The sequence below is a fragment of the Paecilomyces variotii genome (genome assembly GCF_004022145.1).
Source record: "Paecilomyces variotii strain CBS 101075 chromosome Unknown C8Q69scaffold_7, whole genome shotgun sequence".
Lineage (NCBI taxonomy): Eukaryota > Fungi > Ascomycota > Eurotiomycetes > Eurotiales > Thermoascaceae > Paecilomyces > Paecilomyces variotii.
This window is the reverse complement of record NW_021167146.1, coordinates 888,981-902,424: the sequence shown is the minus strand read 5'-3', so window position 1 is coordinate 902,424 and position 13,444 is coordinate 888,981. Positions and strand designations below refer to the sequence as shown.

The following is a 13,444-nucleotide window of genomic DNA, read 5'->3' as shown; positions in this document are numbered from 1 at the left end:
CTAACAGCGTGGAAGGAAAAGAAAGAAAGAAAGAAAAAAATTAGGAAAAAACAGTGTTTGCCCGCAAATATTCGCAAATGACCTCACTAATGGCATCTGCCTCGTTCGTTAGTCACTCCACAATATACAACTAGATATCTGTTTTTTCTTCTCTTTTCCACTCCCCGTGCAAAGACCGTGACGTGTACTCCGTAACTTCTTGATGTGATGAGATGATTAGAATTCCGCTTCAACATTCTTGATTCTTAACTTTACAGCAGTGGATCTGTCTAGCTAACTACTACAGTACTATCTTCAGCAATAGCAATAGCTGAAACATAATGCCTTGATGCCTCAGGCGAATACTCCGAGGGATCCCCGAGAGCAATGACGTCCCCTTTCCGCGTCTGGCCCGAGAGCCAGGAATCTTGTCTCCGCATGAGGAGAAAACAACATGTGTTCTTCTTCAATCAACAGATCTCATTGACCTAGGCTCGAACAACAAAGTTACTTTCTCCTTCCTTGGGGTCGATTTCCTGCTTCTCCACCTTGACAACATGAGCCAGCCGTGGGCCCTTGTTGATGTCTTTCAGCAGCTTCTGCAGCGACTCATCGCTTCCCTGAGCCTCTCCTTCGACCTGTGGGGAAGTTAGCAGAGATGAAATTCATACTCTCTACTAACGAATCGCTGATCTTGACGTAGCCAGGCTATCGAATCTGGAAGGACTAAACAGACCACAGGAGGCAAGGCCATGGCGATGCGGGGATGAAGAAGTGTTTAAGGTCTTTGTGAAGTCACATACCTTTCCATCCGACGTGTTTCGTACGAACCCGACTAGGCCATAGTCATTTGCACGCGTATCTGTGAAGTTGCTGGGCGCGGAAGTAAATCAGCATTTAATCTCAGAAAGGCCATCCGACATATAACAATCACGCAACCCCTCATTTCTCAGAGAAGGGTGATAGAGCACTCATACCGAAAGTTGACACCTGATATTAACTGATCAGCAAGGCTGAGGCTAGAAGGTTGCCTATTATGCAGACAACTTACCTTGGACTGTTCCATGGACTTTAAAGTAAATCTACACCTCCATGCCACTTATTAGCACAAGAAACCCCAAAAAACAAAGAAAGAGAGACACAATTACAGGAACAGACTTCAACATACACGCTTATCTGTCATCTTCGCTGCACTCGTGTGGAAGTGTAAAGATGATAGTCGAGGTATCACTGCTTTTCTGGCTATTCCCCGAACTGATATCATCTGAGATGTTGAGGTAACTTATTCGTGAATAGTTAATACCTATGGTAAACCTGCTGCTACTGCGAGGTGAGGTAAGCATTCGAAGATGCTGATCATGTGATCGCTGCCTATCGATGCGACAAGAGTCTAGGCATCTATCGATTTCTTCCGACTTCGAGATGAGGTTATGGCGGTTATGGCGTATGCGCAATTTAAGGTTACACCACCGCACTTTAACAGCGGTACCCCGGATTTCGCCCGTTGTGGCGCCGCCCACGGGTCAGGGTGAAGAGGGAGACGTATTAAACAATCCATGGATCTCAGATACGACTGATCTAATTTAATGATTGGACTGCATTGAAGTAAGACTATGATGGGGATCCTGATGGGATCCTTCATTCCTAATCCATGATGGATATACTGCAATTCCTATGTATCGAAGACTATCATATGGCGTCACTACTGCCAACAGTGAGGGCGTCATGGACAAGGGTCCGTATGGTCTATTGGAAGATGAAAGGATGAAGAGGATTGTATGATTCAGAAAACCTGCGAATACATCAGTAATCTCATAGAATTTGCCTGCAGTTCGAATGCAGATTGTAGAGGTAGTGGAGAAGAGCAGTACTCACAGCACCTCCAATAATGAACAGCCTCTCCTCTTCCTGCCGCACCCACTGTATAATCTTACTTGCGCTCTGGGACAGTGCATTTCTGTTCGTATTAGGCCCGGCAACGCAATATAGCTCAAATATGGGTGTCACCCAAGCAAAAGAGCTCGCAGTCCGAGAAACGTTGTGGTGCACTTTTACATGAGCATGTTTGGCATGCACGCTCGCGTGTAAAGTATTATAGGTTGAGATAAGCCTGTAGTTCGCATTAATATCTCCTCATTCATTCGGACAACAACAAGATGCCGGGAGACAGACCTTCGACGTCGTGATGTAGAGGAGAATTCTGGTTCGTAGGATGACATGGTGAACTGCACATTCGCTTTCGATTTGTATAAGAAGTGGCGCAAGACCGTTCCAGGAATGAGATCTGTTGTAGATGGCCGGCCACGATCGATAGCCGCTTTTATAACTCTGATACTGCCTGTCCTTTCCAATTGCTGCATCCTGCAATCAGTACTTTCTTGCACCGGTTGTGAAGCGGGTGCAACATACCTCTACCAGGGCATTTCGCATCTCTTGCAGGGTGAAGAATGCTTCCTTATCCGTACTTATCAAGATAATGGCGACAGACTCGTCTTTTGTTGCCGTCTCGTCGGCAACGCCACCAGAGTCTCCGCGCAGATCAAGAAAACTGACATACATGTACAGGTAGCCAGTGCTGTTGAACCCGGGGAGGCAAACAGGTATCCAGCGTTCACCACCCCCAGCCTTCACGCCATCTGCTTCGAATATCATGTTGAAAAGTAGCTGTAAGTCGCCAGGGTGTAATGAGTGCTTCTTCGGACGCACAACGCTCACGAGCCTGCCGCCAGCAACGACAAGCCCGTATAAAAGGTTGCTAACCCTTGTCTTTAATAGAGCATTGTTTATGACCTGACGATGAGATTTGCGGATTCTCAAGCATTCCAACGCCGAGAGAAGCGTAGAAGGAGAACCCATGGTGAAACTGTCTGCTAAGGATGAAAGAAGAGTCTCTGTTCCTTGCAGAGGGCGTCTCAAATCGGTAGAAGGTCGAACAGAAAAGAGGTGCGTGAGCCCAGGGAGGGTAAGGGTCGATAATATCTGCATGTACAAAGCTTCGAGTTGTAGCCTGAGCTGGGTATCGCTTTCGAGGATTCGACTAATAGCAACGAAATACAATGGGCCTTGCGTCAAGATAACAAATTTCGTGTCCCCAGCGGAGAAACTCTTCAGAGTGTCATTAGCATCCTGATAGAAGGAAATAATGGTCTGAATGATGCCGACGTATCCAGATATCAGACCGCCGTCGCCGTGTCGAGTCCAGATAGGTTTTCCAGCGGCAGAAAGAATAAGATAGTGCTTTCGTTTGCTTTTCCATCTTTCGAGAAGTAACTCTATCTCGATTCAGCGATAGTGGCGGAAGATATAGCTAGTGATACGAACCTTCATTCTGTCCGCCTTCCTCTAATTCGCCGATGGGCTCAAATTCGCCGGCGAAATCATCATCCACATCATCAGCCTGAAATTCAGGTAGGCTGAGCAATCCGGCATGGCCTGGGGATTCTCCTTCAGGTTCTGTTGGTCCGAAGTCGCCGAATATACTCTCTTCTTCGCCTGCATTTGGCAAGAAACTGCGGATACTGGCATTGTCTCCGGCCTCACTTGCTCTAGCACTCGCTAACTGATTCAGACTGGCCTTCGCCTTCAGACCTCTGCTCGCAAGATTACGACCCAATAGCGCTGAATATGTCTCCTTATTGTTGTCTGAGTAGCCCTGGGGAGTGATATCGGCCAGAGAGACCGCCGTCGTAGCTGTGGATTGAAGAGAGGGCCTGGTCAATGGACGTAGGCTGGGAGAAGAAGCACTAGTAGCAGTATTGTCCTCATCTAGTAATCCTAAAGGCCCGGAATGGTCGGCATCGTCTTCTGTCCGTGCCGCGTCTGGCGACTTGAGTTCCGATTCTTTGTAGTCCATGCTTATATCCTATCGCGCATGGACAGTTTACTTAGCCGTAAGGAGCTGACCCCAAGCCGCCGCAGCTTGAGAAAGATATGCACCATGGTATTTCTCAAGAGAACAGGGGCCTTGCAATCATCTCGAACTCCGTAAAACTTTAGATAAGTCTCGCATCTGGCGGATACTGATAGAAGCGATCAAAAGGACGGTCGCGGGGCTGCGTTGACGTAGGGCCGGGCGGCGGAGCTCATTGATGTCGGAGCTTTAGGCGGCGGCCAAAACATCTCCGGAGTGTCTGCGTGGCCTTCTAAACTCATGCGATGCGCGTTTGACCACCACAACATCCCAGAGGGATTGAATTTCATGCTTTGATGTATGATGAAGTCGAGCTTGATACCTCCCCCAGGTCACAAGTATCGACACTGGAATCATGAGCCTTGATCCCAGCGCGTTTCCGAGGTCAAATTCCCCCGCAAGTTCGGACAGCTCCTTGACCCGGCCGCGTGTGCGAGGAAAGGAAGGTTAGTTGCAACTCTCCGGCGTCTTTATATTTATGCCTTGGAATTGATTGCTAACTTCTCATTGATTGCAGAGACACTCAGGAAAGACAAGAACTATCGGCGCTATGCTTCCAGCATCGAGCGGGCGCTCTCACTGTTCGACACGGCATTGCAAGAATGGGCAGACTATATTTCTTTCCTCAGTCGCCTGCTAAAGGTGCGAGAACCCTTAAAATGACTGATAACCGATGCGCTAACCGGTGGAAGTAAAGGCACTCCAGTCTCATCCCCCAGACCTACCGATTGTGCCTCATAAAACAATAGTCGCAAAGAGACTGGCGCAATGCCTGAATCCATCATTGCCGTCTGGTGTACACCAAAAGGCGCTTGAGGTCTACACGTATATATTCTCATTAATAAAGGTATTTACCCGTACCGGATGCCTTCCAAGATACGTGCTAATTCATGTCCGACTACCGCTAGCCGGAGGGCCTTTCTCATGATCTCGCATTATACCTACCAGGCATAGCTCCCACCCTGACCTTCGCATCTCTCTCTGTGCGGCCGTTGTTTCTGTCCTTGGTTGAAACATTTCTTCCAGATCTCGAGCCTTGGGCCATTCGCCCTGCGTTGAAAGCTATAATACTCGCATTGCTTCCGGGGCTAGAGGAGGAAACAAGCGATGACTTCGAGACTACTCTACGGATCATCAACAAGTTTCGCAATGTCTCCAGCCAGATGCGTACGCAACGTCCTAGCGACAATGCGGATGCCAGTGGCCAATACTTCTGGCAATGCCTTTTCCTTGCGTCCATCACCAACCCAAGCAGACGTATGGGGGTTCTAGCTTACCTCAACCGCCATCTTCCTAAACTTGGAATGACAGACCACAAAAACGTAATATCTGATGACGGAAATCTTCAAATCCCCGAACAATTGCGCGCCACAGCTGAATCAGTAATTTCGCCAGAGCCCGGATTGCTTATCCGGTGTTTCGCAACTGGACTTGCTGACGACCAGCTTTTGGTCCAGCGGAATTTCCTCGATCTGCTTGTGACGCATCTACCTCTTCACTCGCCTATACTGCAGTCGCGAATTACGCGAGCCGATCTTCAGAAACTTGTGATAGCTGCAGCAGGTGTGGTTACTCGAAGGGATATGAGCTTAAATAGGAGGTTGTGGGCTTGGTTTCTGGGGCCAGATCCGGCCGCTTCTGGGAACGAGCGGACATCGTTCGAGTCTCCCAAAGCAAGCTCAGATAAGTCCCGTCCGCCTCCGGCGGATACTCAAGAGTATTCGCAATCACAATATTTCGGCCGCTTTGGCCTGGAGCCATTGGTGAAAGGTATCCTAGAAATGATCCAATATGAGTCCACTGCACCTTCAGAAAAAATCCGACCTCTTCGTATCTCTCTGTCCTTGATGGACCGTTGGGAGGTAGGAGGTTCTGTTGTCCCCGAAGTGTTCTTGCCGATTATGCGCAGCATCCAAGACTACGAGAATCTTGTCCCCCAGAATCAATTCGAAGAGGTCTTCCGCAGCGCCAGCGCATTTTTCGACGGGGTCGAGAGCAGCTTAATTTTTTCAGAACTCCTGTCCTTGATAGACTTCAAACCCGCGGACCTGGACACTGCCGTTGATGCAGTGTCGCGAAACTTGTCTCTGGCAGTGTTTATCACAGAAAATTTCAATATACGGGAAGAGGAAATGCTACTCATTCATATTCCTCTTTTGGTCTTGTCGCTTGTTGTCAAGATGGGTGAGTTGCCAGCGAGGCCTGGCGGGGTCCCAGATACCACGAGGACTGTTTCCAGCCAGCTACTACAGATCGCGAACGAATGCATCGGCTTGCTTTCTGAAAGGGCTTTATCGAGGAAAGCTGGTTCAGATAAAACGAATGGTACCCAGACGCCAGTCGCGGAGATTCCCTCAGAAGAAATTTTGGCTAGAATCCATTCCTTTTACCAGAAGAGCAAGGATGTCCTTGACCTGCCACCGCTGCCGTTCCCTCCCAAAGTCGTTGGAGAGCTCATCCTGCGTGAGAGTCATCGACTGAGCATGTCTGTGCTTGAGGGGAACGACTCGAGTCTTACTGTAAAAGAGAGCCTGAATCTTTTCGTGGCTTTACTGAAGAAGGTGCCCAAGTCTCGTATTCTCAGGGATGGAAGACTATACCGCGCTATCAACAGCCGCCTGACCTCTAGTGACGTGCAGTTGACTACTCCCGTCTTTGCTGCCATCTCATCTATTGTTTCTGCCGTAACGAGTCTTTATACCACACACACGATAGGCTTGCATATGACGTACGAGCAGATCTGCCGCCTTGTTCCTGTTCTTGTACAACAGCTGTGGATGTTCTTGTCTCCCTCGAGCCCAAAGTTCCATGTGGAAGCAGTCCGCTCACTGTGGCTATTACATTCGGTGTCGTGGCCTGATCATCTCGTTGAGGCTTCTATAACATATTTGATGGTGAAGTCGTCATCCGAGTCATGGCATGGATCTACTGCCGACGAGGCTGAGAAATTCTTTGTCTTATGGAATCATAGCCACCATGCAAACTATGAATTACCACTATTGCGTGTGACTGAAGAACTATCTGCAGCTGGGAAGTTCACGGGACACAACCGTGCATCGTACCAGTCTTCATTACTCGAGCGTCCGCTGTTCATTGTCTTGGATTTGTTATCAAATGGCCTCAACGAGGCTTCCCAGATAGTCCATGAATGGCTTCAAGACCTAGGATCAATCCACAAGTAAGTTGCTGATCTGTATATATTGTATATCTTCTGCTAACAACTTGTGCAGGGTCTTCCGCATGGTCATATCACGGCTGGAGCGTCTGTTCACTTCGGAATTGAAAGACCGTAACGGATCGACTCGCTTTACAGTATCCGCTGATCACTACAAAGAGTGCCACTATCTGTTTCGGATAGTTTCTAACATCCTCGTCACACTTTCTCATAATGGATGGATTTCACTGCTCACGCATTCCGTAGCTCCAGTTGAGAAGCGCCATGATCCTTCCTCATCTGAGGGTAAGTCGTCTCCGTATTAGGTTAGGATCCGATGCTGATAATAACAGACCAACCAGATCAGCAAAGCCTGCACCATGCTATCTTCAATACAGCGCTGTCTGTGATCGAACTGCGAGAGTCGACATCGCAGATGAGTTCAGAGGAAGAGAAACTACAGCAGATAGTCCTTCTGGTGCTACGGCAGCTGCTCGTTGGTCCGGGAGCTGAACGGATAATCGACTCGAACATAATTGAAATATTAATTGCACGACTCTCTCTGGCACTGGACCAGGACAGCAGCGCCACACAGAGAGCTACTATCGACACTCTCCTTGCAGCATTAAAAATCAAGTTCTTCCACGCAGCACAACCAGCACCACCCCCTGCATCAAAGCACAAACGAGCTGGCTCTCGAGATACCTTGACAAGTGCGTCGCTGCTGTCCTTGAGCACCGATAGAGTGGATAAGGTGCAGCCGGCGCCCGTCTTTCCGCAGCCGCCTCCGCAATTGTTGGACTGCCTTCTGAAGGGACTCAGCTCCTCAAAATCGCATGAGGCGGTGGATAAATGGGTGGTATTACTTTGCGAATGTCTCCCATTGTACCACGGGACGATCTTCCAGATCCTGCTCATGCTCGTGGAATGCCTCTGCAGACAGATACGGTCTTCATATAACAATCTGCAGCAAGTTTTCAAGAGAACAGCAAATTGGTCAGACGACTGTTCTGAGCAGGTGATTGTTGCCCTGCTCACTGGACTGGAGACCTGCCTTGCTACAGCTCATGAACGCCTGCTTCTTGAAGAAGCCAATGCGCCTTCTGTCAAGAGCCCGGATCAATCGCAGGGGTTTTTCGGCAACATGGTGTCAGGGGTGTTCACATCGGAAGGGAACCCTACTCGTAGCGCTGCTGCAAACAACAGACTTACTGTTCTACTATGTTTCCAAGATGCGGTTCGACTTTGCTTTTCCATCTGGGCCTGGGGCGCTTCCGGCAAAAATGGCGTGGCCCAGGACGCAGAGTCTGTCGCGTCTTTCCAATATACGTCGCTGAGAATGAGGAACCGCTCACGCAGAATCCTCGAGCATCTTTTCACAGCGGAGGCTCTCGAGTGCCTCGAGACATTGGTCGAAATGTGGAACAAGTCAGCTACAACAGAAGCAAACGCACCAACTCTGATCTTTAATCTCCTGCATACTTTGGACGGATCCCGGCCTAAGGTCACGATCCCTGCAATCTTCAATGCAATTTATAGTCGCACGAATCCCAGCGCCATCGACCCGAGCCGCAAGTCTGCCATGACCTTGAACATCACAGAAACCGACTTAGCAGCCTTCCTTGTGACGTACGCGAGATCTCTTGATGACGACGTCCTTGATGAGATCTGGAGTGATTGTATCACTTTTTTGCGAGATGTGCTAGCGAACCCGTTTCCCCACCGTCAGATACTTCCGCGACTGGTTGAATTCGCTGCCATTCTGGGTGCGAAGATGGAAAACACCAACTTTGGAGAGGATCGCAGGATGCGCAAGGATCTTGGCGACTTGTTACTCCGGCTGCTTACGGCAATATTCGCAAGCAAGCCATTGGGTCTTTCGCAGGAGGCGGCGTTGTCAAGCAGGTCTTCTTTGGATCATGATAACTCTTCGCCTATGCAGATAGGACCGGACGACGTGCTCAGCATTCTGGCTCTGTCGATGCCGGCGTTTATTACAACCCTAGGTGAATCCGATCGGATTGGTTCGGCCATGACAAGTGTGTCCACGAACGTGATAGGACCGTTGTTTCGCTCACGTCTATTTCCCAACAATATAAATAGGAATGTGTTGAGCCTGTTGCAGGATATGTCAAAGGTTCCGGCGGCGTCGAAGTCCTGGAGGAAAGATCTTTCGGATGCCTTCAATGACCCCAGGTTTTTTGGTTCTCAGGTCGATATTGTGAAGACCGGTTGGATGAGTCTGTTGCGACAGTGGATCATAGTTGACAAGGACCGATTGTCCGACCTCCTGGGCCGCCTTACGCCCCCAACATCGGCGGGAATAATGTTCGGTGTTGGCGCATCTGCAGCGCGATTGGAAGCTGACCGTAAAGCCCAGCTGAATCTCCGGAGGATTGCTCTTCTGATCCTTTCTGCGGACGAGGATCATTTCGTGACGGAACTTCCCGCTCTGCTTCAGAAAATGGAGGATCTCCTTGCTGCAACGAATGTCTCTTCCCCTTCATCTGCCACGAGAGCGGAGATTTTCATGGTTCTCCGATCTCTGGTGCTCAAGACATCTACGACTCATTTGGCACCCTTTTGGCCATTGATCAATACAGAGTTGCACGAAGCCATTTCGTCTATCGCCCAGGAACAGCCATCGGACCTTTATAACCCGTATTCGTTACTTCAAGCATGCAAACTGCTCGATGTATTGATCCTGACAGCTCCCGATGACTTCCAATTGCAGGAGTGGCTGTTCGTCACCGACACTGTCGACGCAGTCTATCCACCCCATCGTTGGGAACCTACTGCCTTGGCCGATGAGGTGTCTCAGGTGCTGGGAAGCCGAGGCGCAGCTTCCCCGACCATGCAAGTAGAGAACGGCGATATTCCAAAGGGACTGAAGAGACCCGCCCTGAACTCTGATCAGATTCGAGAAACTGCCAAAGACGAGATTGTGGACCGTGTTCTCCGGCCCTTCTTTGACCGTCTCAGTATTCATGCATTTGAGAGTACATACAGTATGGGGGTTCCCGACCTGGAGACCTGCAAGGATGATCTCCTTGCCGACCTGTTCAATGAGAGCACGATGGCCAATTGAGAGACGGATGGAATGGGATATAATTAGGTTATAGGACTATGAGGACATGTACCAATATTAGCAACTCGTACAGTATCATTGGATGACTCGCTTCGGGGGCGTTTCCGGGGTAGACTGGAACTCGGTAGAAAATAGATGATTTCGGCATTACGAAGCATCAGGGCATTCTTCTTCCTGCATTGGAGTTCCATCGGGATAGCGAGCAGATCAATAATAGTTCCCTGTGCGGGATCTCTGGTTTAGACACGGATCGCTGCCGACAAGCTTGTCCTCGGCCTTTTCCCATTTATTACTCCCCGCGCCAAGCCATAGTTAACTGCTGCTCCAGCTATCCATGACACTGCAACTCCTGTCCTGAAACCGCCGCCGACTTTCCATCTCTCATCACTCCTGAACAGCTGAAATCGTGTCTTGACGACTGTTATCTGAAGCTGCTATAACCATTCACATTCACGATGACTACTCGCGCGGCTCTTCCTCTCTTGCGTTCCGCTGCCACGCCGGCCGTCTGCGCGCGCATCTCTCCTAGAGCCTTCTCAACATCCAGCGCTCGTTTCAACTCTGGCAGCGCTCCATTGCCGCCGCGGAAGCCTGTTGGAGCTTTCCGAGGAGGGTGAGATACCTGCATCTGTCTCCTCTCTGTATACATGGCCCGTGAACTGACGTGCCGATCCTTCGCGCTGCAGGCTGTTTGGCTTCCTTTTCGGCTCTGTCCTGGCAGGTGCCTCGGTCTACTACTACGTCCTCGGAGAATACAGAATGTCAAACGAGATGCTGACGGAAGATATCTTCGTACGTTCGCCCCTTCACACCCCTCATAGCGTTCAATTCCAATGGGAGCTCGCTGCTTTCCTTGGAGATGTGCGGACCCAAATCCACGACGTCATAGCCGCCCCTATCTGGTGTATCGCGTATGGACAACCCAACGCGAATAACACCCCGTCCTTTACACATCTGAATAAAATATATTTCACTTCCTGAAGAGAACACATGGGACTGACGTTTGGTCCCCCCGATGGGGCTCCTACGATGATTTAGGCTCTGCAAGGCGCTACGCAAAAGCTCAACCGGTATATCACGGAGTTGGAGACCAAGGTTGATGAGCTGCAGAAGAAGGCGAGATGAGACACAGTACATGACCGAAGTATTATATGGTGTGATGGAGCCAATATCGCTCATCCGATTTCCTTCTTACCTTTTCCTCTTTTCTTCCCCCTTCTCGAGTTCTTTCAATAAGGCGTTATGAGTCTCGGACTTGCATGTGTATCAGACTTTTTTAAAAGGCATTTTCTTTTCTTTCTTTCTTTCTTTCTTTTTTTTTTTTTTTACTCTTCGTATGTTATTCAGTTGCACTCGGACAGTGAATACCCTTCTATTTTCTCTCGTTAACTCATTAGGTCTTTTTGCGGAGTATTTGCCGCGCACTCTAGTTATCTGAGATTATGGACTCTAGCGAAGCACGCTGGTTTCATGCTAGGTTGGGAGCCCGAAAAGGAGTATGTATCTCTTCTGGGGTGCGTGTAGCTGTTTTCCACTCCATTCTTCCACTGCAAGTCTGTCGCGTTTCAGCTTGTGCTTTGTCCATGTAGTATCTAACAAGATTTATGTACATACTACAATGGGACCCAAGGATAGGTGCTGTTGGTATATTCATAGTTCTGCAAATCTCCATACTCAATACCTCAACGCCGTGTGAAGTTTGTTCCCCATGCGAATAGCGCTTTCTAGTGACACTTCAAGAGTAATCCAGCCCAAGATAGAGCATAACCAGAATAATAAGAGAATACTTCACGAGAACAGCCTCACATCACATTATTATGATCCATCTGTATCTCGACAAGCGTGATTACTTCCCCGATCAAGCTTGGTGCAAACACTGCAAACAGTCCCGAGGCGAATCTGAGGCGCGACAAAGAGAAACGAAGATTCACTTGAAGCTCATCAGATCATCCAATCTCGACACGCTATTTAACACCGTCTTGCCTCTTGACAGAGGACGCGTTTACATGGCAACAAGATAGTATTCTTTGTTGTTCTGCTGGACTGACGCGAGCCTTGGACACGACTAACTTACTACCGGCCATGCCTCTCGTCGAAGTCCTCACGACCTCGACGTCCCTCCAGCCCGGCTGGACCTACGTGCCGGATAATGGATTCGACCCGTCCAAAGCGGCCATCAAGCCAGGTTTAGGACGCAAAAGAACCGTGCGCGATGGCGGTAGAACGGATTTGACGTCTAGAGAAAATACCGCGATCGTGAGACATCTCGCGGAGCTGGATCGGGAGAATCATCGCGACGTACAGATTCCTATCCCCACGAGGCAGCCGAAAGATGCTCCTGCTAGAGGTATGCGCTACACCTTTGAGACTTCCTTTTAATTTCTTGTGAAGGGGGTTTTAGCTAACACGAGCTTTTTGTCATCTTACCAGGGTCGTCGAGAGCTAAGACAACCTCCAACGTCCGTCGCATCTTGCAGTCGCAGAAGACTTTCAGGAATTATCTCGACGATGAAGAAGCCGCGCTCGCGCAAGCAGCACAGCATCAATCTACTGCGGCAGGACACCGCGGTTCTATAGCTAAGATTACGAAACCTGCTGCCCGACGGAGTGCCACCCCTGCAGCAGCAGCAGCAGCAGCAGCATCTAAACCAGAGAAAGGACGCCAGCAGAAACAACCCTCCGTAGTCCCATCCACGACTCCAGCTCCAGCTCCCTCAGAATCGACAGACCCTGCTACGGCATCCCAGAAACAGGACGCCAAGACGCAGTTGATCAAGAGCGAATATGATAACGACCCTCTACTTCGATCTTATGTCCCCTCCGTGCCTTCGGAAAGGATCATGCAAGCGCTCCTGGCCGAACCGCCGCTGATGTACAACGCATCGCGTGCGGGCCCTCCGCTATCCCAGAAGCCACCACGGCACTTCTGTGCTATTTGCGGATACTGGGGCAAAATCAGGTGCCGGAGTTGTCATGTCAGGACTTGCGGGCTGGACTGCTACAAGGTACATGAGGAATCGAGATGTGGCGCGTTCTTCTAAGTTCGAGGTTCTGGATGGGATATCACGATTATGTGGCCGAGGCAGTAGTGGTTCATGTCTGAATGCACCTATATGCTACTCCACCAGCGAACTTCCCCATCGAGGACAATATCTTCCTCAGCAGAGGGAGATATCTGCAGAAACGAGTTGCGTTTCTCTGTGCTCCATATAAAGATGTGGAATAATCAACCCTGCTATATGGGAACCAGGCTGCTATAATTCCTCGATCAGTGAACTATGATCTGGAAAAGCTCCCGACCACCTATCTAGCT

At 49.6% G+C, this 13,444-nt stretch overlaps 4 protein-coding genes across 4 annotated transcripts; 3 read left to right on the top strand and 1 right to left on the bottom strand.

Moving 5' to 3' along the window:
* Nucleotides 1-1,502: 1,502 nt before the first annotated feature.
* C8Q69DRAFT_297662 (vacuolar fusion protein mon1) lies at nt 1,503-3,921 on the bottom strand. The gene is made up of 5 exons (XM_028627107.1): nt 3,301-3,921; nt 2,389-3,251; nt 2,152-2,333; nt 1,855-2,089; nt 1,503-1,771 (listed from the first exon to the last, which is right to left on the bottom strand). The coding sequence occupies exons 1-5, from the start codon at nt 3,830-3,832 to the stop codon at nt 1,763-1,765; spliced, it is 1,821 nt and encodes a 606-aa protein (XP_028484231.1). The 5' UTR covers nt 3,833-3,921; the 3' UTR covers nt 1,503-1,762.
* A 191-nt stretch (nt 3,922-4,112) lies between these two features.
* On the top strand, nt 4,113-10,303 carry C8Q69DRAFT_297725 (putative leucine zipper transcription factor). Its single transcript, XM_028627109.1, has 6 exons — nt 4,113-4,335; nt 4,407-4,531; nt 4,587-4,736; nt 4,798-7,067; nt 7,120-7,349; nt 7,397-10,303. Exons 1-6 carry the CDS (start codon nt 4,245-4,247, stop codon nt 10,129-10,131), a joined length of 5,601 nt encoding a protein of 1,866 aa, XP_028484230.1. The 5' UTR covers nt 4,113-4,244; the 3' UTR covers nt 10,132-10,303.
* A 283-nt stretch (nt 10,304-10,586) lies between these two features.
* On the top strand, nt 10,587-11,256 carry C8Q69DRAFT_507950 (hypothetical protein; the record flags this gene model as incomplete). The annotated part of the gene is made up of 3 exons (XM_028632935.1): nt 10,587-10,744; nt 10,818-10,923; nt 11,170-11,256. 3 exons carry the CDS (start codon nt 10,587-10,589, stop codon nt 11,254-11,256), a joined length of 351 nt encoding a protein of 116 aa, XP_028484229.1.
* Nucleotides 11,257-12,074: 818 nt separating this feature from the next.
* On the top strand, nt 12,075-13,400 carry C8Q69DRAFT_297647 (putative HIT finger domain protein). The gene is made up of 2 exons (XM_028627106.1): nt 12,075-12,478; nt 12,562-13,400. Exons 1-2 carry the CDS (start codon nt 12,214-12,216, stop codon nt 13,170-13,172), a joined length of 876 nt encoding a protein of 291 aa, XP_028484228.1. The 5' UTR covers nt 12,075-12,213; the 3' UTR covers nt 13,173-13,400.
* Nucleotides 13,401-13,444: the final 44 nt, after the last annotated feature.